This window comes from Trachinotus anak, unplaced genomic scaffold (genome assembly GCF_046630095.1).
Source record: "Trachinotus anak isolate AG129_WGS33_773 ecotype Australia unplaced genomic scaffold, CSIRO_AGI_Tana_v1 ptg000011l, whole genome shotgun sequence".
NCBI lineage: Eukaryota > Metazoa > Chordata > Actinopteri > Carangiformes > Carangidae > Trachinotus > Trachinotus anak.
Genome location: NW_027273862.1, coordinates 15,493,582 through 15,521,296, shown reverse-complemented (window position 1 = coordinate 15,521,296; position 27,715 = coordinate 15,493,582). Strand labels below are relative to the sequence as shown.

The 27,715-nt window shown below is 38.9% G+C and overlaps 2 protein-coding genes across 3 annotated transcripts; both read right to left on the bottom strand.

The window, feature by feature from the left end:
• Positions 1-462: 462 nt before the first annotated feature.
• On the bottom strand, positions 463-9,436 carry lipca (lipase, hepatic a). Of its 2 annotated transcripts, none has more exons than XM_071488383.1 (9): positions 9,130-9,436; positions 6,986-7,170; positions 6,442-6,621; positions 6,171-6,288; positions 5,761-5,994; positions 4,400-4,642; positions 2,613-2,727; positions 1,958-2,176; positions 463-1,167 (listed from the first exon to the last, which is right to left on the bottom strand). In XM_071488383.1, exons 1-9 carry the CDS (start codon positions 9,209-9,211, stop codon positions 1,053-1,055), a joined length of 1,491 nt encoding a protein of 496 aa, XP_071344484.1. In that variant the 5' UTR covers positions 9,212-9,436; the 3' UTR covers positions 463-1,052. The 2 variants fall into 2 exon arrangements, with proteins under 2 accessions (XP_071344484.1, XP_071344485.1); XM_071488384.1 differs by having other exon boundaries at positions 6,986-7,164; positions 9,130-9,347.
• A 2,918-nt stretch (positions 9,437-12,354) lies between these two features.
• aqp9b (aquaporin 9b) lies at positions 12,355-25,336 on the bottom strand. The gene is made up of 6 exons (XM_071489113.1): positions 25,107-25,336; positions 24,160-24,286; positions 20,719-20,856; positions 20,406-20,524; positions 19,136-19,353; positions 12,355-14,222 (listed from the first exon to the last, which is right to left on the bottom strand). Exons 1-6 carry the CDS (start codon positions 25,206-25,208, stop codon positions 14,060-14,062), a joined length of 867 nt encoding a protein of 288 aa, XP_071345214.1. The 5' UTR covers positions 25,209-25,336; the 3' UTR covers positions 12,355-14,059.
• Positions 25,337-27,715: the final 2,379 nt, after the last annotated feature.

The following is a 27,715-nucleotide window of genomic DNA, read 5'->3' as shown; positions in this document are numbered from 1 at the left end:
TCCCTGTTTGGTCATTATACCAAAAGGTGTTAGTAGTGTGATACAGTTTTGAGTGCTTCTGTAAGTTTACAGCTCAGATGTGTGTTACAAGTTGTTCTCATTATGGCATCACATTTGACAGTCGTGGCAGAGATGAGTCTGCAGGGATGGTCTGACATGAGTTTACTGTTCAGGTTTGCCGTCTCTCTGTTTAAAGCCTTTCAGTTTACTGCCTTTCATTTGAACTGTCCCCTGGAGTCACCACCTGCTAAATACTTGGAACTGCTTCTATTTGGCGGTTTCTCTCTGATTTCTGTGTTCACTGATTGAGCTTTGACTCTCAAACCGACTGAACCTTTCAGCTGCGTTTCCATTCAGCGGCAGTGAGTTTTGTTCTACATTAATTTTTTATGCTACAGGAAGCTCCCAAGACATGAATCCACCTTCACACAGGCTTTGAAGAAAACAGACCACAAGATAGAATAGAAAAGAATAGAGTATATTTATTGCTCTGGTTTGAGTTTGATTAACAAGTGAATTTATCTGAATTTATTGGCAAGACTGTATGTTTTTAAACAAGGTGATTTATCATTTTACACAGTACACACACTTGAAAAAAATAAATGTACATTCTTTGGAATTAACGTCATCAAAAAGTCATTGAACTTCTGACTCTGTGTTTACTGTCTGGTTAATATTTGAATTGACAAACTTTCGACTGTTAATACCCCTGAGAAGGATTTGTATGTAGCCAGAAATGTTCATCTGAGCTGGAGATCACATTCAATACTTCTTATTAATAACTTTATCATATAATCAATCTTAAACGTATTTCTGTAAGTTGTAAACACTGTTCACAATAGTTGCCAGTTGTTTTCCAGCCTCAGTTTTCAATTCTTCTATTATCCCATTTGTTTTGTGCCACATCTTTATGATTTCTAATGTGCTCCCTAAACCTGCACAGCCTCACTTTGAGGAGTTGACAGAATTTCGTCCAGTTGTGACCTTCCAGGCCAGACATCTTCAGACATCTTCAGTCTGTTGAACAGATTTAGGAAAATCACACAAGTCCACTAGTTGTGCTTTCTTCTACGCAGTCTTGGTGTGTCTTCCTCGCAGCGCACAAACACTTTATCTTGTGACACCTCAACATGTTGTCCATCGTCTGTCATGGCACAAAAAGATGTCCTAGGAAACAGGAACAGTGTTAAACAGAAAGAGTGTGAGCAGTGAAGTGTAGCAGGGAGCAGTGTCTGTGTTAGGGAAACAGTCCACTAGGTGGCATTAGAAGTCTGCAATGGTGCAGGTGTGAAAGATGTTATTGTATCTAATTTAGCAGTTTTCTTAAGTTGTACATGATATGTAACCGGCCCTAAATATATACATTTAATAATAATACTCAAGTAGTAAAAATCCTCTAAGACCAATCATAATCCTCCTTTACCTTGACTGCTCATGTGCCTTTCTGCCTTGCAGTACAGCACGTTCACTCATCTCCTATACTTAATTACAGTTTTGAAGTGCTTGTTCATTACTTAACTACTTCCATTTTATGACACTCTATATGTCTGCTCCATTACATCTCATAGTAGTAATATAGTCTTTTTTACTGTCCCACATTTATTTGATATCTTTTTAATCTGCTTCTAAAATATGATGCAATATGATAAATCTTAAACAAGCATCTCTTCAAAGTAGTTACTAACTGTAAGTTTTTGAAAAGATGGTTGTACGGTTTTCTTTGGTATTTGTAATAGAGATAGCCTTACACACCAGCCCAGTTAGGCCAAAAAGCTGACAACATTTGCGCAACAAAGTGCGGTATGTTGTAGAAGACTTGTGCGACAGATGAACTCACACTGGTCTGCATTTTGCATCCTCGAAAAAAGAAACTTATGGATTGAACTATCAACAATACACAGGTTTAAGATGCTGTTTACATCTTAATGCTACAGGACTTTTACTTGCAATAGAGTACCTCTCCTGCGTCTCGCCCGCTTTGATGCTGATCTTGCCCACAGTCATCAGAGGTTTTCTCTCCCGGCCGCCCCAGGGAATGATGGTCTGCACCTGGTTCCACACGTTCCTCCACAGTGTCGGTCCCTCCCAGTGCAGTTTGAGCAACATCAGATCCCCTAAGTCTCTGTCCAGGGTGATCAGGAAGGTGTAGGTCTTATTACCTGAGATCTTCTCAGTGCTAGCGGAAAGTGTTTAAAGAGAAAGACAAAAAAACAAGACAGAGTTAAATTATTACAGCAGGGAACATTCTGCAACAGGATGGTACATTTCTTCATTTGCCAAAGACAAGATCCTCTACTGTGATGGCCCACAACTAAGACAAGCAGGACAGCACATGAGATCTCCTCTTCTTGCACTGGTTTGCCTGAGGCTCTTTGATGCACAGTTGTCAGGGAGTAGTGTCTTGACTAAATTATTTACTCTATTATCCACATTTATAGTTCTCTTTCATGCAGAGGCTTGAGTTGTTTCCATGTGTGTCAGCTGTTCTTCTTAACTTGTGTTCTTTCTTTATAGAGTTGAGAGCCCAGCTGCATATTGCATGTGTCAAAGACGGTACGCTGAGCATAGATGTGATGTAATGTAATCCTGATGGGCGGTGGTGCACTACTCACAAGGAGATGGGGAGGTTTCCACTCTCCTCCTTTGTTCCAGTGAGGGAGATGGTGAGAGAGGGCTCGATCTGCTCCATCTGGTTGACGAACTGGATCCTGAACTGGTAATGATAGACTTTAGAGTGCAAACCAGAAACAGAAGTGAGAAGTGGTGATAATGTGAGAATTTGAATCACATTCAGTTTTGATGATTAGTATTACTGAGTGCCCTGACAGCCAGCACCTTGCAATGCATTATGAAAACTATGAAAAAATATGATGTCACATCTTATCATGTTATAATGAAAATTGAGTCAATTTGAATTCATAGATCTTCTAACACCTTCACTTTAAATACAGATACTATATATTTTAAAGCCATTTATAGGGCTATAGCTTACAAATACAAATTGTAATCAAGGTATTGTTTTAATCCCACCGTTCTCACTGTTTCCTAGAGGCAGACACACTCAGACTAAAGGACTAATAGCTATATCACAGAATTCCCAAAATTTTACTTAAAAAGCACAAAAGTATAACCATCAAAATATACTTGAGGCATCAAAAATAAATGTACTGATTATGCAGAGTGGCACATTTCAGAATGATATATTAATCACTTAAATGTTGCCCCAGGATCAATAAACTCTTATCTTAACCTTTAATGATACATCATAATTTATTTGTTGATTATGTTTTTTACTTTCAGTCTGAATCTGCAGAATAAGCAGTAACTTCAGTTATCAAATTGATATTGTGAAACATCAATTTGCCTCAACAACATTTGCCTCTGAATTGTAGTGGAGCAGAAGTATAACGTACCAGAAAACAGAAACACTGCTAATAAGTAAAATTTAAATACCTCAAAATTGTATTTGAGTAAATATACTTAATTGCTTTCCACCACTGCTGTGCCTTGGTCAGGTCTGCTAGGGGTGGATGAGGAATGGTGCTCATTGCGTTTTGCTTCAGCTTTTTTTCTGACACTACCACAGGGGGGACCAAAATAAAATTTTTGTGTTCAAACACAGTGATGCCAATATATCTCTAAATTTTTCTTATTGTCTGCAATTCCCATGAAAAGCCCAAAATCAACAATGACTGATTAGATTCATTCTTATTCTTCCTACCCTGTCTTTCTAAAAGATGTAAATTGAATCACAGATATTTAGTTTAGTTAGTTTTTACAAAAGGCTCCTTGTTTTTTTCAGTAATAGTTTAGCACTGTAGTTTTTGGTGAACATTACTCAAACAGGCTTAGATTGTACATTTGTGGGGAACTTTCTTTAGCAGTGGATTAATAAATATTTAGTGCTCCAGTGAGTATTCATTTTTGTGTACTGAGGACAGTAAAAATGGGATTAACTCAAACTAAACATCGGTGTTCATTATAAAAGCAGAGCATGCCACCCAGTATGATGATGTGTTTTTAATCGTTTCTGAAAAACAGTGGAGCTCTACGGTGCAGAGGGTTATCTGTATCTGACTCTGGCTACATGGTAATATTTGTTAGTAAGAAAAAAATGTTAAAAAAAAAAAAATCAGATTTGGTGGCAACAGGTAAGATATAGAATCTCATCAGACCTAACTAAATGATAAATATAATATTGACTTGGCTAAAATATGTCATCGTCCCGTGTAATCCATCTCAGATGATCAGTCTAGACTGTATGTATGTGGAATTATTGAACTTCATAGAAAGACATGAAGCACTGTTGGTCCATAAACTGATTATATAATGACTGGAGATATGTATATGAATGTATTGTGAACCTGTTTGGTTGAAATTGTTAAGAACAACCACATACGTTTGTAAGGCATCCGCGGGCGTGTTTTCAGGTAGAGGCTCTTGCTTCTGCCACTGGGAACCTTCTTGATATAGTAGCCAAGTGTGTTGCAGCGATTCTTCCGACAGCCCAGACATAGACCTCTGCTGAAAGCGCTGTTGTCTCCGCACCTGTAGGCCATGCTCTGCTTATCTTTATTCAGCAGAGAGTCAATGAATAGATGGACAGATCGCTCATGAGCGCATTTCACTGTCTGCTCGAAACCTTTGGAAGGGAATGAAAAAATGGTAGAAATTTAAAACATGAGACATCTGAGCTTAGTTTCAAGAGCTCATTTCACATCACATCACCCATTGAAAGGCTGTGGAGTACCTTAATCACAATATCTGCCCATTATTTGTGGATTGAGTTCATTATCACCAAATCCTGACATCAATCAGACTGTCCTGTCTAAAAGCCTCTCATTATGCCTGATACTGGTCTGCTCTGAGGGCCTTTTCTCTGAGTAGACTCTTGTAGCCTGGAGGCAGCTCAGCTCAGAGGGATGGACAGAGCGGAGGAAGGCACATGTTGTTAATTAACTCCTGAGGATGACAGATGCTTTAATGTGGCTCTCAATGTCATATTATGTGGATGTGTTTTGGATTGAGAAGCACCATAAAACCCAGAGCCCCTTGCATTTGACTGGAGGGAATTAAATGCATCTGCTTGAACACAGAGCGAGAAACTGTCAACAAGCAAAAGATGAACTGGAAAGATATGGCTTCTAAACGACTGTTTTGAGGTGGCAAGACTAATTAAGAAAGAGAAATATTATGATAGAGCAGAGGAAGAGGCAAACCGGTGAGCAGTAAAGCAGCAGAACACACAGCTCTGATGTAGGGTTGTAAATGCACAAAGGGGTACCAGAAAGCTAAATGGCCCCTCTGACCCCTAAAAAAAAAAACCTCCCTCCAATCTTACAAAAAGTCAGTCCTCCCGTGGTGTAGGTGACTTTTCCCAAAGCGACAACTTTGACAGTGACAGCACAAAAGCCAACAATTTCACCCTGACCTTTTTATAACACCATTCAACACCAATCAATGGATTGCCATGATTTTTTTTTTTTTTTTTTTTTTTTTAGTGCGTTCATGGTTCTCAGAGGATAAACCTCTTTTTGACTTTATAAATTCCATGACTTTTCCTCCAAACTCACCCTTGGGGCAAAATTTTTAAATTTTTTTATGCATCACTGCTGCAATAAAAAAAGAGCAGGCTGTTCTACCCAACACTTTGGTATTGCATGATGTAATTCCCATTCCCCAGAGGACCATATCATATAGTAAGTACATATATTTTCTGTCATTGTCTCCTAAGGTGCTACGGTATGTTATTTATCGTACCGAGGAGTCCATACTGGGATATGTGCTCGTAAATGTTTTGCAGGTCACATCCTGGCTGGAAGTCTCCTCCGTTAGGGTAAAAATCATAATGTGCCACGGCTTGCTTGATACCCACACTGAGGCCCATACGTTCATGGGTGAAGGTGTGGATGGCATCCACAAATTCAGCATCATCAGGAGACAGTCTGTCTGTAGGAGACATGCCTTCAAACAGTGGCCCCGCTGGATCAAGGCCTGGAAAAACCCACAACATGCAATCAAGAACAGATTTGTTTTAGAATACAGAATAAATAAGTTCATTATCCAAAATCTTCCTTTTGCAAATCATGTTTATTTTGACAAGTGAATCCAAAATGTGTACCTGATGTAAGATAGCACAACTGTTATATTCTCACTGTGGAAAAACTCACCAGTAATTCTTCCAATCTTCTCCGGACCTTCCAGATAGCTTCCAGCAAAGCCAGAGATGTGAGCGCCAAGGCTGTAGCCAATCAAATGAGCTTTTCTAACTGGGTACTGATAATGTTCCTGTTGGAGATTTTTGACATATAAAATAATATATGTCAAATATGGTACAGTTTTATAGTGTTTCTTCAGTACGAAACTTAACTAGTTTAACGCATTGTACTTCATTGCATACATGAAAATAAAGTGGCCTTCAGCAAAGAAAATTCTCCTGACCTGAAGTGAGTGCAGCAGTTGAGCTATGTCTTTTCCAACAGTGCGGGTGCTCTGCACTGCTATGGGGTAGTGTTCATGAGCAAGGGACAGCCAGTCGGTGATCACCACGTTGATGTCTATCAGATTTGTCTTTAGGATTGAGGCTAACCTGAGCACCCAGCTCTCCATCATACCATCCACCTTAGAAAAAACTACATGTTAGAAATGTGTTTTCTGTCAAAGTGCATATGCACAGTATTACACCTATTTATAATGTTTATTATTAATAAAACCTTAATCAGATTGAAATGGGAATAATAAACATACACTCGCACCAAATTGGCCCCGTGAGTAAAAATGTGAAATAAGTCAAGTCTTTGAATATGTAATTGAATTCATCTCTGATTCAATTTCAAAAAAATATCTCTGAAGGTATACTTTATATTTTCTTTTTTCAATATATTCCAGGCTTGTGAACATGTTTCCTTTCCTGTAGTCAAGTTCCATGTTTTGTATGCAGTGGTTCAAGTCAGTGAAGCGTGAGGAAAGCAGGAGTTGACCTTACCGACCACCCGTGAGTGATGATGATGAGGGGATTACTGCTGTTGAAGCCACAGGAGGTGAGAGTGTGCAGCTGCAGAGGGTCCAGTGTGCAGGTGTCCTCACCTTCTAAAAACAGCCTGAAAACTGAGCTGCTGACATACGGCTGTTTCGCTGTCAGGACTCTCCTCTGCTCTGTGTCCACTACACCTTGGAAATCAAATAGCAGAGAAGTTATCTGTTTGTTCTTTATAATTAATCTGCATGCCAGAACATGCTGAGGTACTGGATGTGTTTACTCCAAGGTGAATAATTACAAATAATGCATAAAAATTCACTTTATTTTGTCCATTTGAGAGCAGTGGAAATGTTTTCATTAACGTTTTGATACAATTATCTGAAAATAAATGTAATAATCTTTTGAGGCCCATTTGGACTAACGCTCTTTCAGAGGCACTTTGTTCTGTTTCCAGGTCATGCAGACCTCTTTGGCAGATGCACACTTCACATCCCAGTCCCATCAAGTGAATCTCTGCCAAACTCTTCTCATAATTTCATACATAAACTCCTCCTCCCTTAACATGTTAAAAACCGCGGCCCAGAAACCTCTGTAATCTCACTTGCGAACATTATAGATCCTCCTCCAAGAAAATCGATCATTACATTTCCTTTACGGTTTGTCATTGATTCCTGTCCAGCATGTTTATTATTCTAACATTTTAATGTTAATAATGCCAGAAACCCAGGCGCCTGAACACCCACTGACACCATTAGATGAGCTCTGGTTGCTGATATGAAGCCTATGATGAAAACATCAGGGACAGTAATGAAAGTAATTATCCATTCATCAATCATCATCAGTCCCTTTGCTAATTCAATCCCACATTTCTTTTGGTGTGTCTCCTCCCTGTTATGACTATTTATCCATATGAACATGGAGAGTAATTAGAAACAGTTTGACTGATTAGAGCACAAACACACTCTAATTCAGAAATTTGTACTGACTGAGTGCTGGGTGTATTTTACAAATCACGCTATCACTAGCACAATACAGTTTTTTTGCAATAATTCAGAATATAAAAAATAAATGCAATAAATTGCATGATATGTGCAGTGACTGAAGAGCTGTTCTCTAATCTGTGTCTCTGTGTCAAGATGTTTTTACATCGCCAAGTATAGAGAGAAATGACTCCTTTTGAATATACGAAAACACTGCGTGATTACTAAATTGGATATGAAATTTTCACAGTGGAATTCCACTGTTATTCAAATAAATGCAGTAAACAGTACCACAAAAAAGGATGTTAGTTGAGAGACAAGAACTTAGACTGATCAGAGCTATAACCTCAGCATCAGTGGACACAGATTTTTCAGGAAGTATTTTGTTATTGTATTTACTATATTTTCAGAAATGAATACTGTAGTGTGTTGTATAGTTTTTTAACTAACAAGAACAACCAGATGTAAAGAAAATATATAATATAATCACAACTTTATCACAGGAGTGAGTTGTTCAGCAGATGCAAAATTGTTTTATGTACAATCTAAATAAAACCTTATATAGAATAAAATCTACATCACAGTATAACACAAAACAAATTTAATGACCAGATGTGAAGAACTTCGGGAGACAGTGTCTTAGTTCAAACAAAGCATTATGTTGTTCACTGGATTTTAAATAAAAATTCAAGTAAATGTTTGATAAATAATATACTTTAAATCAAGATACTTCAAATGAACAATAAAAAAGATAAAACATGAGAATTGAAAGTTTACACACAAAAAGAAATATGAGAGAATGAAATTCGAGAGGAAATATCAAGTTCAAGAGATTAAAGGCCCAATTTTTAAACTGCAGTTTGGTGCCCTGTTTGAAAACTGTCATCAGGAACTTGGTATTAATTAATAAATTAATATATGAGCTCTCAATATGGTATGGCCATGACTAAGACATCAGCAGCCATATTTCAGATGTGTAATATTTTTTACAATATTAGTCCAAAAAATGAGTTTACTAATCCAGTTCCAAACTGGACTCAATGAGTCAGCTGTTTTCTGAATTGAATATTGATTTGTAGATGTCATTCATTCATCTATCCATTCATGAAATCTGTTAACTATGCAACAAATGTGAAGATTGGGAAGATTTAAACATAACATTTCACTCACCTGCTCTGTTCCCTTTGATTTTCCTCCCCTCACTGAGATGATATGTTAACAGCAAACAGCACAGGAGTTTGACCACAGACATGGTGTCTCACAGACACTACTTCCCTTGAACCAGCACTTCCCTCACAGGTGAGGAGCACAGTCTTACAATCTTTAGTCGGGGGAGGGGGGGCGTGGGAGTACAGGTAATGTAGAGTCTGAAGGCGAACTCCTTTTGTCTGCAAGTGTAGAAACTCTTTCAAAGAAGCTTCATCACTGTCCTGAGGCTTGAACTGAGTGGGAGTTGGACACACATTGTACTGTACTGCACAGAGGGAGAGGGGACACCAGGAGTAATGGTTTATAGATCAGGGGGATTTGGTCTTATCCTGATTGGCTGGGGGCCGGGCTGTGTAGATCGAACACATTGTGAAAGAGCAAAGGTATGAACGGGGAGGGTATGTGGTACAATGTGCTGAGAGGTCAAAATGATACCAGATCCATGTCCTTATGTTGAGTTTAAATGATCCCAAAATAGTACAGCACAGGTTTTTAACTGCCTTTGTTGATGGATAAATGGATGAATTGCCCGTTTCAGGCTAAAACGAAACATGAATGAGTAAATCTCTCCAAGAATCAGATGTTGAATTTCCCTGTTTTGCCACAATACACGTTTGCACAGCTGTAGCACTGCAGTGTACACAGGCTAACATCAAATTGTGTTCAAAGATGATCTTTTTTATGTCAAATGATTCAACAGACTCGATGATTTGTTTCAAGTATGAGCTGTCACCTTTTCACTGGATTGTTTCCAAGGATCAGTTTGTCTGAGGTAAATGGTATGAGTAAGCACAGTAAACAAACAAGGTTAATGGTCACACAGTGGTCATGGAGAGCCTTAAATAATGATGCAAGTCTGTTTTTTTTTTAACTCTTGGATAATAAAATCACCTCAGTGCTGGACTCAAATAGTTTAAACTTTCATGAATAAATATTTTTTATATTAATACTGAATCAAATGTTTTTAATGTAAAGAGGGTTACAGTTTGTGTGTGCTGGATGTTCAGATAAGCAATGTGTCACCAACATGCTGCATCAAAGTTTATGAACCTATTATATTTTGGTGTCCGTATATCTTGTTTTGATATTTTTCTGTCTGTTAATGGTCAGAAATAGACGAAAGTATTGTTTGCTGCTGAAGTAATTTGTCAGTAAACCTTCACATATTCTTTTATATTCTGGAATAAGCCACAAGAAATCTCAGTTTGACGCTGTTTAAGGTGGCATGTCCCAGTCAATCATTTTGTCATACAGGCTTCACACAACACAAAAATAGAAAACATTCAGGAAACGGCTCATTTTGCCAAAACAGTAGATTTTACAGTCTGTAACAGAAAATGTATACACTGTACTGTGAGTATGGTGGTGATCAATCTACTGCCATTACTCTGTTACTATGTACAATGATATTTGTACATATTCATAGCGAAGGTCTTTGACTCCAACACTGTTCCTCTCTAAGGGAACCCTGTAAAGCTGCTTTGTTGTAAGTTGGTGTTGATGCAAGATGTGGTAGAATGGTGATACACTGATAGGTTCAATCTAGTAGAAAGTTGAACTCTTGTCTCCAGTCTAATATTGTGGATGCTCCCTAATTGTCAGGCATTTATGACATGGTGCACCAGAGCGGCCCTAATGTCATTTGAAATATGTCTATTGCCAGATCTTCTTTGTTCTGGCCCTCATCCTCCACTTCCTCTCTGTCTACCTCTCCCTCTTCCTCTCGCTCACACTGCTTCCACATTTGCACAGTTCTCATAAAAGCTTACCTGAGGGCCGCGTGTAGTACTAAGGCTCAGACTGATTGGTGTTCTGGGGTATGCATGTGGGTGGTACAAAATCGGGTGTTTTGCAGTTTGAAAAAAGAAGCGTTTTCCCAATTATTGCAAGATTTAACTGTTTTTGTGACTGTATGTTGTAGAATTGAAAACAAAGTGAAATGTAGAAAATGTGTTTGTAATTTTGGTTCCTTTGTTTAAGGCATGATTTCAAAACTGAAGGTTTTCATGCTTTGGTCTAAGCATTCACTTTTAGTTTGTAAGCAATCGCAAAAAGCTGTTAAGTATGAAGAGAATAACATTTCAGGCTGTAAACACATGACATTCTGTAAAGGATCATTTCAGTCCAGCAGCAGAAGAGTTACAGTCACAGGTATAATGTGTGATGTCACATCTGCAGCAAACATGATGAACCTTTGCTTTTCCAAGTATTGGGTGTGTGTGTGTGTGTGTGTGTGTGTCTGTGTGTGTGTGTGTCTGTGTGTCAGGACACTGTATTTTGTTTTTTTGGCCAATGACGTTGGATGTTATGAATAAAATACACAAATAAAACAGTGTATCCAGTTCAGAAAAACAAACAAAAAAAAAAAACTACAAATCATGCCAAGAACAAGAATGAATCAAGGCTGCTATAAGAGATCAAATACACAATTCCTCTTCAGATTAATGAAAAAAAACAAAGTAATATTTTCATATGAGCCAAAGTCTTACAGTAAAGTACAGTAGCTGTCAGGTCCACCAAAAGCTGCTATTGTTCAAGTCAAAGATAGAACACACTCTGGGGGAAGAGCTCTAAAAGCACTGAACTGTAAAAAGTGCACTCTTCATCTCTTCATCCATTCGCCATGAAGTTATATAAGCTTTTCCAGTTGTCTTCTTTTAAAATTTTTATGTATTACTGCTATACCCTCTACTCCCATTGAGGATTTATGGTTGCGCGTTTAATTACTTGGGTGATTATGTGCTCTGGACTAGAGTCTCTTCAAATGCCTGAGAGAAAGACATCCGTGTTGATTCAACATGATTCTATATCCACTTCAATGGGGGAAAAAAAATTCCAAATAAAGGCAACTGGATTATTTTTCCAATCTCCCTGCAAATGCACATCTTCACAGAAAGTGATTTTAAATTGCTATTTAAACAATGTTATTTTCTCTTTTTAAAAAAATCTATTTTAAATAAATTTTATAAGAGAAAAAATGTTATGACTGTTATGAATGCAATACATTTATTTGTAAAAGTTTAAAATTTAAAGTTTTCTAAATGAAAGAAAAAACAAAACAGATGCCTCTGAGGAAGCATCGCGGTTGCATATGGTCATTTTGTGACTTTGTGGCATCATATAATGTTACACCTCTAATTTTTTGTAGCTTTTAGAAAATCTACATAAGAAGTGTGAATGAATAAATTATTTCAACAAACTTTATTCAGTGACAGGCTGCCACTAAGGACAGGAGGGTAGTGTAGGAGAGAAAAGTACCAAAATACAAACCACTTCACTGAACATCCAAACAGATTCAGTGAAACAAACACCTTAAACAGCTTTTCAAACATGCACACTGTAGTTACTGTGATTCGTAGGCCACATACAGGGTTTGAAGTATCATGGACACATTACATTTTCACATTTTTTCTGTGTCATAAAAGTAAAACAAACAAATGGAAAAAACTCTTAATCTATGTGATTGTCATGTTGCCAAACAAGTGTGTTGTACATTACATAAACACGTTTTACAAAAATGACATTCACTGCACAACAATATAATCTCACAATTAATGCATGTATAAATGCCTGTTTAACTGTCAACAGATAACCACATTAACATTAGCATACCATAGTTCTGTTGTCTGACAGTGGTGCTTGTTACAGGCTGAATTACAAGTCATGGTATTCTAAAATATAGTCTGTTGACATTAGGATTGTCTTTGCAAATTCACATTTCTGTGCTCACAGGATACAAACACAATTAATATAGGAAAATTCAGTGTTTTTACAACTCCAGCTTGCATTTCCAAGTAGTGTTGTTCCTTTTTTTAATAACTGTAATGTTGTTGTCCAATTTTCAGTGTTGAACTTGGAACCAAACCTGAACTATCCCAAACATTTGTGTCCTAATACACATTTTACCTCAACTCTGAAGAGTTTTAAATGTAAACAGTTACAGTCGGTGTTTGCATAATGCCCCTGATACAGTGTGTGCACTGCCTCAAACACAATTCATCGAGGAGTTCAGCGACAAACAGGGTTTTTTTAAGTGTCTTTTTTTGCACAAAAAAGACACTTAAAATTTCTTATGTTAAATTATGGCTTTTCAATATCAGGAATCTCTGTAATGAGTAAATCTGTAATACAGCAATAGGACACAAGTTTGTGTGTCTCAGAATTATGAAAATAACTGAAAAAGTAAGCAACACCAGTGTAATATTTTAAGGCTGGATATTCTAAATAAATATGGTATAAAACTACAATGCTGTCAGCAAGATAAAGCAATCAGTCACACATTTTTTACACACATGCAAATGATGAAATGAAACAGAACAAAGAAGTTACTCCACAAAATACACATTACTGTAACACACTAAAAATAGTATAAATTATTACATTTCTAGATTAAACCAGTATTTCCTAAGTGGTACATATATTTAACACCCCTGTTTGTAAGGTAGACAGTAGTAAAAATAATACAAATGCTGTACAGAAACTTGGCAAATATTTCTAATGAGAGTTGATCCCAGAAACAAAATAGAAGAATACTGCACAGTTATTACACAGCAAACACGTTCCATACAAGGTAATTATATCATAGATTTAAAGAAAAAGCCTGATGTCTCATTATAAGGAAGTTTAATATTTGGAGGTTATAAATGAAGGTTATGAAACCTATAAATAGACCAGACTTCCTACAAAAAGAGACAAAAAGACTCAGTTCATCTCTATTTTATAAATGACTATGAAATTGTATAGTTAGATGTGTGGTTTGTATTAAACTATTAATTTGTAAATGTATTGTAGAAATGTATAAAACTGCTTCATCTAAAAGAACATTTTTGCCATCTGAGAGAGAAAATCAGCAGCTTTTTGTTGCTTTGCTCTGCAGCCCTTACTCTACATTTTAACTCATAGTTACTATTTCATATTTGTCCTGGATGTTGTTCTCCTCCTGTTTTTCAGGCTCAGGGTGGTGCAACTCAATGAAGAGAAAGTAAATGCCCGCTCCAACTGCTCCACCCACCATGGGCCCTGCTACAGGGATCCACCACCAACAACCTCCAGCTCTGCAGTAAGGAAACATACACATAAATAGTTACTATTATTTACACAGTGTCCTGCATGAATTAAACCTTTAAAATCTTAATGGGGCACGCCACCACTGAGCAGTACTACACAACCTATGAAAATACTGTAGCCTCTGTGGCTCTAAAGGAGCCTTGTCAAGTCTAAGGACATTGTCAAGTGACATCAGACTACAAATTTTTTACAGAAAGCTTGAAATACTAACCGGGCGCATGAATGGGAAAGTTTACCAGGCATGGAGAATCTAATGTTACACTATATGGTGTGGATGGTAGAGAGGTGAAAGATTTACATTTACATTTACTCATTTGGCAGACGCTTTTATCCAAAGCAACTTACTAGTGAGGGATATCACAATACCTTCAGTGCAGCGGGACACTTTGGTGTAAGTACTAAGTACTACATCCATTTCTTAAGTGCAGGGAGATCAAGTAAGGAAGTGTACAGTAAATGCTAGTTAGATGTGTTAGGGTGTTAAAGGTGTTAGAAGAGGAGGTGCACTCGGAAGAGATGGGTACTTAACAGATTTATGAAAATAGAGAGGGACACCCCTGTTCTTAAAGCATTTGGTAGCTTGTTCCACCATCGGGGAACCACAGATGTAAACAGTCTTAACTGTGATTGCCTTGTGTGCAGGGATGGCAATGCCAGATGACATTCCTTGGAGGAACGCAGTGGCCAAGAAGGAGCATAAGGCTGCGTGATTGAGTTCTAGTAGATGGGTGCAGACACAGAAGTCACTCTGAAGGCAAACATTAATGATTTCAGTGTCATCTGGGTGGCCATTGGTAGCCAGTGTAGTTCGATGAGTAGCAGACTGAATTGCCCTTTTGGCCTGATAGAAGAGCAGACTGCCGCATTCTGGACCATCTGCAAGGGTTTCACTGTGCACAAAGGGAGGCTCGCCAGAAGGGTATTGCAGTAGTCGAAGAGACTGATTGGCACAGATAACTAGGAGTTCATTCTTAGAGAGGTTTAGTCAAAGCTGGCGTTACTTCATCCATATATACCAGAGAGAGGCCGCACAGACACAGTGGGGTCGTCTCGCCAGAATGACAGGTATAGTTAGGTGTCATCCGCATAGCAGTGACATTAGAAGCTATCCGAGCCGATAACTGGACCCAAGGGAGTGGTGTATATTGCATAGAGGAGGGGTCCGAGTACCGATCCTTTGGGCACTCCAGTGGGGGTTTTGTCCTTGCCATGAAACGACACATGATGTGGTGGTTCACTGTGGCTGCTGATAGGTCCAGTCAAGAACTGAGGACTAAGCTGCAGCACTAGCTACTTCTGTCACAGACAACAGGGCTGTTTCAGTGGAATGGCTACTCTATAAGTTCAACTGATTTGGATAAAAGAGGTCATTCTGTGATAGCAATTCTGAGACCTGCTGAAAAACCACTCTTTCTATACACTTAGATAAGAATGGAAGTAGTGAGACCGGTCGATAGCTCTCCACTTGAGCAAGGGTCAAGTGAGGACTTTTTAAGCAGAGCAGTTACCGGAGTCTGTTTGAATGTGGCTGGAAATGTTCTGGAAGCCAGGGAAGCATTTATCACATGTGTGACTCTGACTGTGATTCCCGTGTTAACAACTTGTGAACATTGTGAACAGAGTCATTCATCTTTGGATTAGAAATACTATGCATGGACAATATAACACTTTATCCTTTAAGCCTGGGTTTAAAGGATGAGTGCAACATTTTGGGAAATGTGCCTTTTCACTTTCTTGCCTTGAGCTAGATGAGAGAGTATTGATAGCCCTCTCATGTTTACACAGTAAATATAAGGCTATAGCCAGGGGACAGTTAGCTTAACTTAGCACAAAGACTGAAAGCAGGGGCAACAACTTGCCTGGCTCTGTCCAAAGGTAATAAAATAATTCTGCACCTCTTAAATGAATTAATTATTCCCCAAATGTCAGACTACTCTTTAATTACCTTGAATGGTAGACTTTGGCTGACATGAGGCATCCTTGTTGGTTTGGTTTTCAGACACTTTTACTGACAGGTATTTCTAAACGCCAAGTGAGATATATCAGAAATGTTTTCCAATCATAGTTATGACTTGGACATAGAACTACATTGTTAAATTACTGCAGTTCTCTTTTACATTAAATAATGCACACTGTCTCTCCAATTACAACTCTCCTACCTGAGGCTAGTTATACACAATTATCCCAGATTAAAGTAAAGTCTTAAGGAGCTCTGTGTGTTAGACCTACTGCATGTGTCCTCATTCTCGCTCTGGTTGACCTCAGTCAGACTGTTTTACTTAGACAGGAGGAGATTAGAGTCCTTCTGGTCAATGTGGCTGTTAGGAACCTTAACTGCAGGTGAAAGGGCTTCAGTTAACAGAGCTGATGCACAGGCCTGAGAGTAAACAAATGTCTGAGCGGGTCATCTTTTTCTCCTGGAGGCATTCAGGAAGTAGACTACAGGAGGGAGGTGACTGGATTATAGACTTTAATCTATTGCCACAGCTAAGATGATCAGGCCAGGAGACAGTGGGTCACATTGACGCACCATGAACATTGTGTGGGGCCAAGTTCCACTCGTCACACTCAACCCTTAGCCTGATTTGAGTGTTTTTTTTTTTTTTTACATCACTTTGAACTGTTTTATATCATAAATGTAAAAGATTATGCCTGATTTAGCACATACTTTATGCATGACATGAAACTGGGGCTTATATGTACATTAAAGCAATCTTGCTAGATATCTGTAAGGTCATATGAGCCATCTGGTGATAGTTAAAGCTGTGGTATGGGGACAGAAAGCATCAGAAACTGTATCTGTCCCATAGTGAGCTATAGACAGTCTACAGCAACTTAGCATGATGTCATTTTGAAGATAAATCAAGAATCCTGGTTTAAAAAATCCTTAGTTGTACTGAACAACCTTTTAATCCAAGACTACGATAATACTGCTCATATAAAAGCGTATTTTTTTTAATTGGTGAAAAGCAGAAGAAACGATGAGAAACTAAACATGGCCTGGAATGATCTGGAAGCTCTGAGTCTGCAGTATCTCATTTGCAGAGTTCATTGGTAAGTTAGGAAGATCCTCAGTGGAAAGGTGCCAGGAGAGGAGGAGATCAGATCCTGAATTGCTGGAAGCTTTGGGTATTTTAGGGTGTCACAGTTGATACACTGGGATTTTGAGGAAAAAGCCTCTGAACTGACACAAGAGTCCGTCTCACTGATTGAGTCAACAAATCTGAGCCTCTTCCAGGTTCTCAGTAGAAATTAAAGTCTAAATCAAGACACTGGAAAAGAAACTACTGAATGATACTCAGCTTCAGGACGAACAACAGGGATTATGTTCAGGACACAAAATAATGGACCAATATTTTAGCCTTACAGATATAATCAAGGGGGCATACAAGTTTGCAGCCTCTATATGTTTTTAGATTTCAGAAATGTTTCCAGAGGTATCCTGTAGATGTATGGCATACAAAATGCCAGTGAGTTTATATACATGTGGAGTGACAGCTTTGTTTGCAGTCTTGACAAAGTCCAGAGTGAAAGTGAGATGGTGGTGCACCTTGTCCCCTCTTCTGTTTGCAGCGTGCAGACAGTATTTCAAATGCACAATTGGTTGATATTAGAGTGGCACCTTTGCTGTGTGATGTTATCGTTTTGGGTTTTATTTAACTGTGGCTGCAGCTTAGAGAGGTATCTCTCCTCCACACTGACATCTGAAGCAGTTGGGGCAGGACAAAGCAGGACATGCAAAAGAGACATCTCCTGTGTGTCCTGAGGGTATCTGGAGTTACCCCAGGACAAGCTCTTTTTTGGAACAGAACCAAAGACTCAGACTTACAAGTGTTAAAGATGTGCAGTGGTGCTTCATGCAACTAAACAGAATGTGTAAATAGAATGTGTTCCTTCCTAGAAAGTTTTCCTTTGCAAAACACATTTTGTGTATCCCAGAGGCTGTAACACACTATGGTGGTGGTGTTAAACGCTTTTCTTTGAATATTTGGTAACTTGTACTATTTATATCCATGTTTACTAACTTACACTTTAAAGTATAACTCTCCTTTCCTGCATTTATTTGGTATATTACGGCCATAACTGCTAATCAGTGGGACAGCGTGAAACCACCAGCAGAAATATATGGCATCACCTTTAGGCACGTACATATAACAGTGCATCCTCATTCCTGTCTCTGTACCGTATGTGATTCAAATGAAGCACTTCTCCCTAGCGCAACTAGTGGTCAAAAGCACAGCGAAGTTCCTTTAACCAAGACTCTTGTAGATGGTAAATTGCTAACTTTATAACTGAAGTTGTGGTTTTAAAGAGCTTATATTTAATATTTGTATCCGTCAAAGTCTGATCAAGATACGATATTGTTTTGAGCAAAGTAAAACAAAGTAAAAATTAAAAACTAAACAAAATAGGAACTGCTGTGATGACTAGGAGAAAATAAAAGGAAGAAAGATAGAGGGAGGAACACACAATTGTGCCATTTCAGTGATGAAGTCCTGAATATTTCATATTTATGTGCATAGAATCTCTCCCTGTTCACTTGAATCCCAGATCCCTTTTTCAAAATGCAGATGCATTCAACATGCATGGTGTTTGAAATATTTATTCAGATTGTCAAGAGAGCAGAGATGGAGCTATAAACGCTGCTCTTCATGTGGGACACGGAAGAGCAACCACTTGGTTAAACTTATATCAAACTGTCTCAGGCACTGGTGAGAGTGAGAGCAGCGATACATAAGGGAAAAGATTTCTACCATTTTCTGGAGAGTCTTTCTGATAATAATCCCAACATATTCCTGGATATTAAAAATTCTTAAGCTCTCTCTTTCATATTTTTTTCAAACACTAGACTTTATAAATGATACCAGGCACCTTTTCGTTTTTACATCATTAAAATTACCTGAATACGTCCATGCCCCATCCAGCCACAGCTGTGAAGAACCGTGGTCCAAGGTCTCGAGCTGGGTTGATTGGATAGCCGCAGTTCAGACCCATGGACACTCCAATGGCCATGATGATCAGGCCAATGCACAGAGGCTCCATGCCCTTTGGAGCACCAATATTCTTCCTGTCAGTGATGGCCAGGATGCACAGGATCAGAGCGCCAGTTGCAATTACCTTAAAAACAAAAGTATCAGTCAATAAAGTTCCAATTTTTGTTTGTTGTTGTTGTTGTTGTTGTTGTTGTTGAGAGGATGTTTTTCTGTTACCTCATGGTGACCTCTGCCCTGCCTCTAAGCTTATTATGGGGCTTCCCCTTTCCCCTGGTTTCAGTCCGTATAAAGCAGCGTTACTATATAGCTCCATGCAACTGTATATTAAAAAACCACTCCTGAGTGATATTATAAAAGAGTATTATATTTCACAAATTAAACATATTATTTGAAAATATTAATTTAGTTATATTTTACAGCACTTAAAGCCACACAGTCTGTGATTCAAATGTTCATGATCAAATATCAAAACACACCATTAGAACCTGCTTTTACTTTGAAATTCATTATTGACAGATATTGTAATAACTATAACCGAAGTTGATTATTAAAGGCCCTTAGGCTGTTGTTGCTTTGTCTACATCAGATATGCTTGTAAACCTTCTAAAGTTTAATCAGTTAAATAAAAAAAATGCTAAGTTTTAACCTATGAGACAATTTTTTATGAATGTGAACGTAACCTCAAATTTATATGATCAAAAAAAAGAACGAAAAAAACGATTTGACTTTAGTATCATAATTGCTTTCGCAAATACACAACAAACTAACATGTCCATCTTGCCTCATACTCATCCAGAACAGATGGTAGTTATTCTCAGCATCCGAACAGAATTGTTCATACATCAGTAAACAACTCACATGTCCATTTATGTCTATATTCATGCCCACGACTGCACAAAATGTACACCCACATGCATCTCTGTATGCTCCAGTGGCTTCTCCATACACAAAATCTTGTTGAGAAATGTTTGGTATCTCAATGACATCAATGATTACACATTAAAAAAGAGGAAAGAGACCTCCACAGCTAATTGCTATTATAAGTTAAAAAAATTAATTTTACTTTATGTTCACAGGAGGTTTGTGTAAACTCTATTAAGTGTTATCATCCAGGTGGATATAGTATATTTTCAGGGGAAATGACTTATCAGTTACAAGTTAGTCTTAAGCCCCCACCTGATCAACAAACCCATTTAGGACTGAGAGATGTTTTGCAGGATAAGATGCAAATATGTTGGCTGTGGCATTAGCACCAGTAACAGCAAATTCACCATTGGTATATTCCATCAAAGCATCTGTGGAAAAGAAAAGACAAAAAGATCAGCAATTGTTTATTGTAATTATTACTAACAAGCTCTTTTTTGTGTTTTAATATTAATAGTCAGGGCCATCCCATGAAGCAGGATCACTAAATTAGTTGGATAACTTCACTTCAATAACCTGGTAATCCTATTTCTTGGGTAGTGATGACATGTACACATTCACCTACCGTAATACAATCCATAGACAGCACAAGATCCAGCAAAAGCACCCAGGAATTGTGCCACCACATACACAGGAAACTTCTTCAGTGGTAGCTTCCCCAGGATCACCATGGCCAGAGAGACTGCTGGGTTCACGTGGGCGCCTGAAGAAATGCAACAAAACAAATGAGCAAAAGCAAATAAAATTTGCACAAGGTGCACCTAAAACATTACAGACAGTACAGAATTTTACAAAGAGGATTTATGAGAACTTTAAGTCTCATAATTAAAATCAGTATGATTGATTTGGGATGCAGCTGTGTGTTAGGCTAGTAGCGGCTTATGTAGCCTTGAGCTGGGAGCGAGCTACAGAGGCCTGGTAAATTCACTTCTTTCTAACTCCACAGCTCCAGATTTTTATTTTTAATTCTGTAGTCTTCAGATGACATCTCAAGTGACATCACTTGGGACAGTTTATCAGACCTCATGCAGTTTCCTCTGGAACACCGTTCCCCTTTAAATGGTAACTGATTGTAAAATTGTTGCTGATTATTTTTCTTCTTGTTCTTGACTAATTGATTAATTGACTAATCAACTAATTAGCCAAGTATTTTAAAAGTCTTTTTTATAAGACAAGGGAAGTGGATTAAAACAGTCAGTGACGAACTGTCATTTAGTGCCTTAGTTTAAACCCTGTGCTGCTCATTCATTCAAAGCTTTCAGGATATTTTCAAACAAAGGGCACTGGGTTTGTGTGGCTGTCAGAGTCGCCCTGTTTTCCTATATTCTGCATTGTCCTTAAATGTTTGAACACATTCCAGTTCACCACAGCCCAGTTGTTCCTGGGCTGTGGTGGCAGTGTGGGGTCATTTATTTAACACTCTGGGATCTTGGCTTTGACCTCGTTGTGCTAACACCACTGGGGGTATCAGCCATGCGCCCATTGTTAATCTCCCCATCCTGTTCACAAACACTGACCACGACAACCAGCCAGACCTGCCTGTCTGAATTGCATCTGACATAATCTGCCTGAATCTGCTTAAGGCACACGTAGACTGCAGGTCATTAGAGTGACCATGATGTGTCACACTTACGGTACACTGTCATCTAAAATCTGAGACTACAAAGTGAAAACAATTGTGTTTTCTTCTCCTATGGGGCCATCCTGCCAGGGAAGCCTAGAAAGCCAGGCTTGTCACACCTGACCCCCCTCCTCTCCAGAGACCCCTGCCCCAGTAAAGCTCATTAGTCCAATACCTATGATCATCTTCAGAGATGTCGTTGGACAGAAGCTTCCCACTGAGCTGTGGACCCCGGGGCTGAATGGCCCAGTCATGCAGCAAAAGCTCTCCATATATTAACCTCCCTGTCCTCAGGCTTTTCTACTATTCCTCTGAAGCTTTACAACTCGTCTCATTAAACGTGTAGCACGAGTAACACTGTTACATGAGTGATCACCACAACCAAACTAAACAACAACAAAAACACTTAAAGCTTGTTTAAATGTCTACTACTTTCCATTTTCTAAATTACTCACTGAATAATTTTTGATCTCTTCAAAAATACAAACCATATATAATTCATAATAAAAAATTCTGTATGTAATTCCTCAATATTCTGATATACTAAAACATATGTAGGAGGATTAATTAAGCCATTATTTAAATCTTATTTGCTTTTGTGCTGAGAGTTAGATGAGGGATGTGGAACTGTGTATCACTCATGTCTGTCTGTTCAATATAAGGTTATGAAGTTAGCGTAGTTTACCATAAAGACTGGAAACAGAGGGAAATAGCTAAGCTGGCTCTGTCCAGAAGTAACAAAATCCATCTACCACTAACTCTAAAGCTCACCAACTAACATGTTTTAGTTTGTTTGTTTAATCAGTACAGAATCCAAAGTGCAAAAACAACAAATTGCCATTTCACAGGTGGTTGTGTGTCGGACTGTTTCTTGTCTGGCACAAGAAACGTCCTTTTTTTGTTTACAGCTTAAACAAACTAGACATAACATGTTAATTAGTGAGCTTTAGAGGTGGTGGAAGGTGGATTTTGTTACTCTTAGACAGACTCAGGTTAGCTGTTTCCCTTTGTTTCCAAAATGTCGGACTATTCCTGTCAGCAGTTGTCATGCCATCAGACACCACAACATTTATATGATCTCTTCTTTCCGCTTTTGATTATGGTTTTTCTCCTCCCAGGAACAATGGAAATGACTATACATGCAGCCTCCTGTACAACGCAACCCTTGACATGCTGAATCCTTTAATCGCTGTTTAATGGACACTCAGCATTTTGGCTCAGAAAGCCCATGAAAAGCACTGTGACATTTAACAACTATGCCCTCCTATCCCTACCATTGCTGGCAAATTACAACAGGCTCTTCTTGCTATAATCCTCAAGGAATGTACCTGATAAAGTCCCATTTAGACATCAGGACACAATATCTCCAACCCTCAAGTACACTTACACTACTCTTACACTGAAAATCAGCCCATTCCAGAGGGTAATTAAACAAAAGCACTAATTGTTTATCCCATAATAAAAACCAAATTTTCCCGTCAGTATCAGTGATTCTTGCCTTAAGGACCAGAAAAAAGGGTTACTAGAAAAGGTTACTATAGGCCCAGTGCTCCCTATTATGTAACACTGCAAGTCTACACTCTTCATAGGCCACTTTATCTAGATCAGTAAGCTAATGCAATGATGTCAGTGATGCGAGATGAAAATGCACTGAGTCTTTCATCGAAATTCTTACTGAACATGGCGATAACAGAAACACAATAGGTTTTTGTGCCGTAAGAGCAAAGAGATGGACCAGACATCCAAAACCAAAGATTACCATTATCTCCACCACAGACAAACACTGAGTGATGACCTTTGTTACCAGCCTGCCTTTGTAACTTTCTGCCGGATGAAATATTAAATAACTGCAAGTTTTTCTTCCACTGAGAATCCCAAAGAGCTGAGAAAAACAACTGAACCACGGAGAAAACAACTTCACAACAAAATGGTATTGGTGTCTACATGCTTGCAGGTAGAGCCCCAATAATTAGTATATTAATTGACGGAAAATCAATCAGCAACAATTATAATTAATCCTTGCATTCATTTTTTGTTTTTTTTTCAAGAAAAATGCAGAATATTCCCTTAGATCTAGCTTCTTAATTAAACAAATTTTCCATGTTTAATATCACTGTAAACTGAATATCTTTTGAGTTTTAGACTGTAGGTCTGACAAAAAAAAGCAATTTGAAGACTTCCCTTCAGGCTTTAGGAAGCTGCTGCTGGCGTTTTTCAACATTTTCTGACACATGGACCGAACACTTGATTGATTAATACAGACTAAAAGATAATGAAAACATTTCTTAGTAGCAAACTTGCAGGATCAAATTGAACTGAGAAGTGGATGTATTGAAATAACTGTGAGCTCTATATGTGTCCATATGAAGTGTGGGCGACTTTTACCTGACACTCCCCCTGCCATGTAGACCGCCATCATGACTCCTAGAGTGAAACCAGCGTGGATGGTCAAGGGCTCACCGAGAGCCCCTTTACTCAGCACCGTCTGGGCCACTGAACCACATCCAAAGAGCTGGGACACAGACATGAACAAAAACACAAAGGGTGGAGGTAGAAAGACTCATTGTTTTTAATTATTCCAATTATACCCACCATTAACACCAGCCCTCTTGTCCGCCAACAGCCTCCGACTGCCACAGACAATTTGTCCAACTTGGAGCTTTGGAAAAATAATTAATCCCCTACTTATTAGGTAAAAGGCAGAAGCATTTTAGAGGAAAAAAAAAACGTGTCGTGTTGAGAGCAGTCATCCAAAAATAAAAAGGGCTGTTGTGGAGGCTGCATCACTCCTCCACTCCTCTGATGTGGCATCTAAAGTGGACTCAGAGGACTGACAGGTGAAGCTCAGTGAGACAGGTGGCGTTGAGGACAGTCCAGACCAGAAACACATAATAATTGAGAAGCAGGAAAACTCTTTCAAGGAAAACCAGGATACTACTCTGAAGTGCAAAGTGAATTGATCATTTGCTGAAGTGCTTATTTGAAGCCCATGTTTATTTTCCCCATGACCTCATAACTGAAAGCAAATGACTTACTGTGTTTATAATGATTCAAGTTTGTGTTACAGTACACTTTTGGATGAGTTGTGAGTGAGAAGACACAGTCCCATCATCAGTCACATCTTGTTATGATTTCTACAAGCACAGATCCCATCTGAGCACATCAAAGACAAACTCTGTTATTTCCAGACTATACTAGTGTGTTAACAGAGACATATGAGAGACAGCAGTCAGAGCCCCTGGAGACCCACTTTGACACCTTATTAGCATACTGGTTCACAGCTTTAAAGCGGCTGTTTAAGCGGGATGACAGGTGCAGAGGGAGGTACTCACTATCAGGACAAATATCCCCAGAAATTCCGCCAGGAACTCCTTAAAGATGTCCCGCCTCAGGCCAAATCTCTCCTTCATCTTCCTCTTGCTGTGGTTCTCCATTTTTTTTTTTCCTGGGGTTCCTTGATGTCTTCCTCCGACCAGAACAAACAACTACCAGCTACAGACTGTGTGCAGTAGTCGGCGCAGGTTGCCGCCTCCCATTCGGTGCGCTCGGACCGTGCAGCCCTCAGCAGGCTGACAGGCACGATAAGCTTTCTGCATCTATTTCCCTCTATAACCACAAGGGGTCTACTTTTTATTGCAAATGCAGGCTTCAGACTGTTTGCACTGCCACCCAGACCTGACTGTTGCTGGGAGTATGTTTGGATCGTTTGGTCGGTTTGCACATTTGGATGCATGAACCAGATGAATGTTTTCTATTGTCTTAAAAATGCCATCGTCACAGGTTTCTGTCTTAATAAAGCCGCGACACACAAGATTCAACTTCCTTAGGGATGTTTTGTTTTGTTAATAGATCACTGAACTCGACTGACACAGCCAGAGCTCGTCTAATATCAAATGTTAATGAATAAACTCGCAGTTGAGAGGCTCAACGTCGCCTTCAAAATCACAACTCGGCGGCCAATTTCGCAGCCACTAAATGTTGTTCATATCGATCACGTTGGTTGAGTTGAGCTCCTGCCAGAGAAAATATGGTTTAGACTATAAAGTTTATTTTTATTGACCGTTCAGAGCTTCAGACGAGGGAGGCCAAGGTGATATAAAATGTGTATTGCCTCGCTGCAATAAAAAAGTAACTCATTTGTTTATTTTTGAGAAAAGTTTTCAGATGTGTGTTTTTTTTTTTTTTTTTTTTTTTTTTTTTGTAAAAAGGCAATCTGTCTATTTCTGAATAAAAATCCATTTGGACTATACTCAATTAAATAAATCACAGATAACTGTGCCAGTTATTTGTTTCCATTTTGCAGGCTAAAAATAACTTTCTCACTCAGATTATATTTTCACTTCCTAAAGTAGTTTTAGCTGTTTCTTTCTGTCCTTCTTTCTTTCTTTCTTTCTTTCTAATTTTTCTGTTACACCCCACTGTAAGTTATTTAGTAGCCTAGTGAATTAAGTCTACTGAACGTCACAGAGATTCATATATTTTTGAAAACTAATTTTATGAAGGAGGCCCAGTCATTATTAAACCATCCACACAAGTAAATAGGCCTAAATCCTACACTGTTGAAGTAAAAACACACAACCTCAACGTCTTTGAAAAAAAAAAAAAAGAGAAACGAGAAAACAACAACCCTGTACTTACAGACAACTTTTGCTCATGCTTTCCTTTAGTTGTTTTGATCTTTGCTGTTGATAAAGTAACAACTGAAAATATAAAACAAAGTCTTCACCTGAATCCACCAGTCCTCATACTCCCGCTCCCTTATTGGAAAAAATACCAGAGAAACTGCACTTTGAGGAAAATATCTCTATTCTTTTTTTTTTTTTTTTTTTTTAATCACATTAGAAAGTGTGTTCGCTTTCCTCACTCACCTCTCTTCATGCTGCAGCTGTTTGCTCAGAAAAAAAAAAAAATCTTTTTTTTTTTTTTATCAGTCATGTTTCCAGTTTTTATTCATGCTCCCACTGCCAGCCCATTTCGCTTATTAAACCGCTCTTGATGCATTTTATTTATAGTGTGCGTGTGCGTGTGCGTGTGCGTGTGTGTGTGTGTGTGTGTGTGTGACCCTGCGGCGCAGTGTCCGAGGCCCCCGTTCATCCAACAGAGGGAGCTCCATGAATACATTTGAACCCGCCTGCTGGAGCTGCTCACGCCGTCTGCCCCGGTTCGTCTTATCTTCCGTTCACTGAGCTCTGTGAAACGGCGAGGCGACAGGCTGAGGATGGGATGTTTTTGAATGCATTAATCAACGTCACCGTTTCGGGCACGTCCGCTTTGATGTGAAACAGACACTTGAGAGAGTGTCGCCCATGCTGTGAAGAAAGGGTGATGTGCTGATGGAGAGAAAGCATCCTCCGGGGATTTGCAAATGATGGGCCTACATCTGTCTGCGCACTCCTTTGTCCTGTCAAGAGGCTCAGATTATGAAATGCAGCGGCTGAAGAGATTCATCTCTGAGGACATGGTTTGCATTAAAACTAAACTGGCCAAAGATAGGCTTCATTTACCTTGAATCCGTGTATCACAAATAAACTTCTGGTTCACCCTCAAACTGGTTGGCTGGCTCTCGCCTGAATAACCCCATGAATACCTGAGGGTGCGCGTTTGTTGTAGGTGTGCTAATACAAGCAGTGGATTTGCTTTAATCCCTCCATAGTTTCCTGAGACATGGCTCTCTCAGGGCTAATTGGTGGATGTTTATTGGGAGGTTTAAAGCAGGCGTTGGGAGGAATTATCACCTGCAGGACAAATCTCTGCCAACAACACCACAGCAAGTAGCAGCAATCCCCGCAGTCCACATTTACATAACATCTTAGACTGCGGGGAGGTTGTGTTAGGCAAATAAAGACTACAGGGTGATAGTGAGCCCGGGACAGCAGTTTGACACCTTTATGTGACTTAGGAAATGGTTAATGATGGGTCAAGAATGTGAGTTTGTATTTTC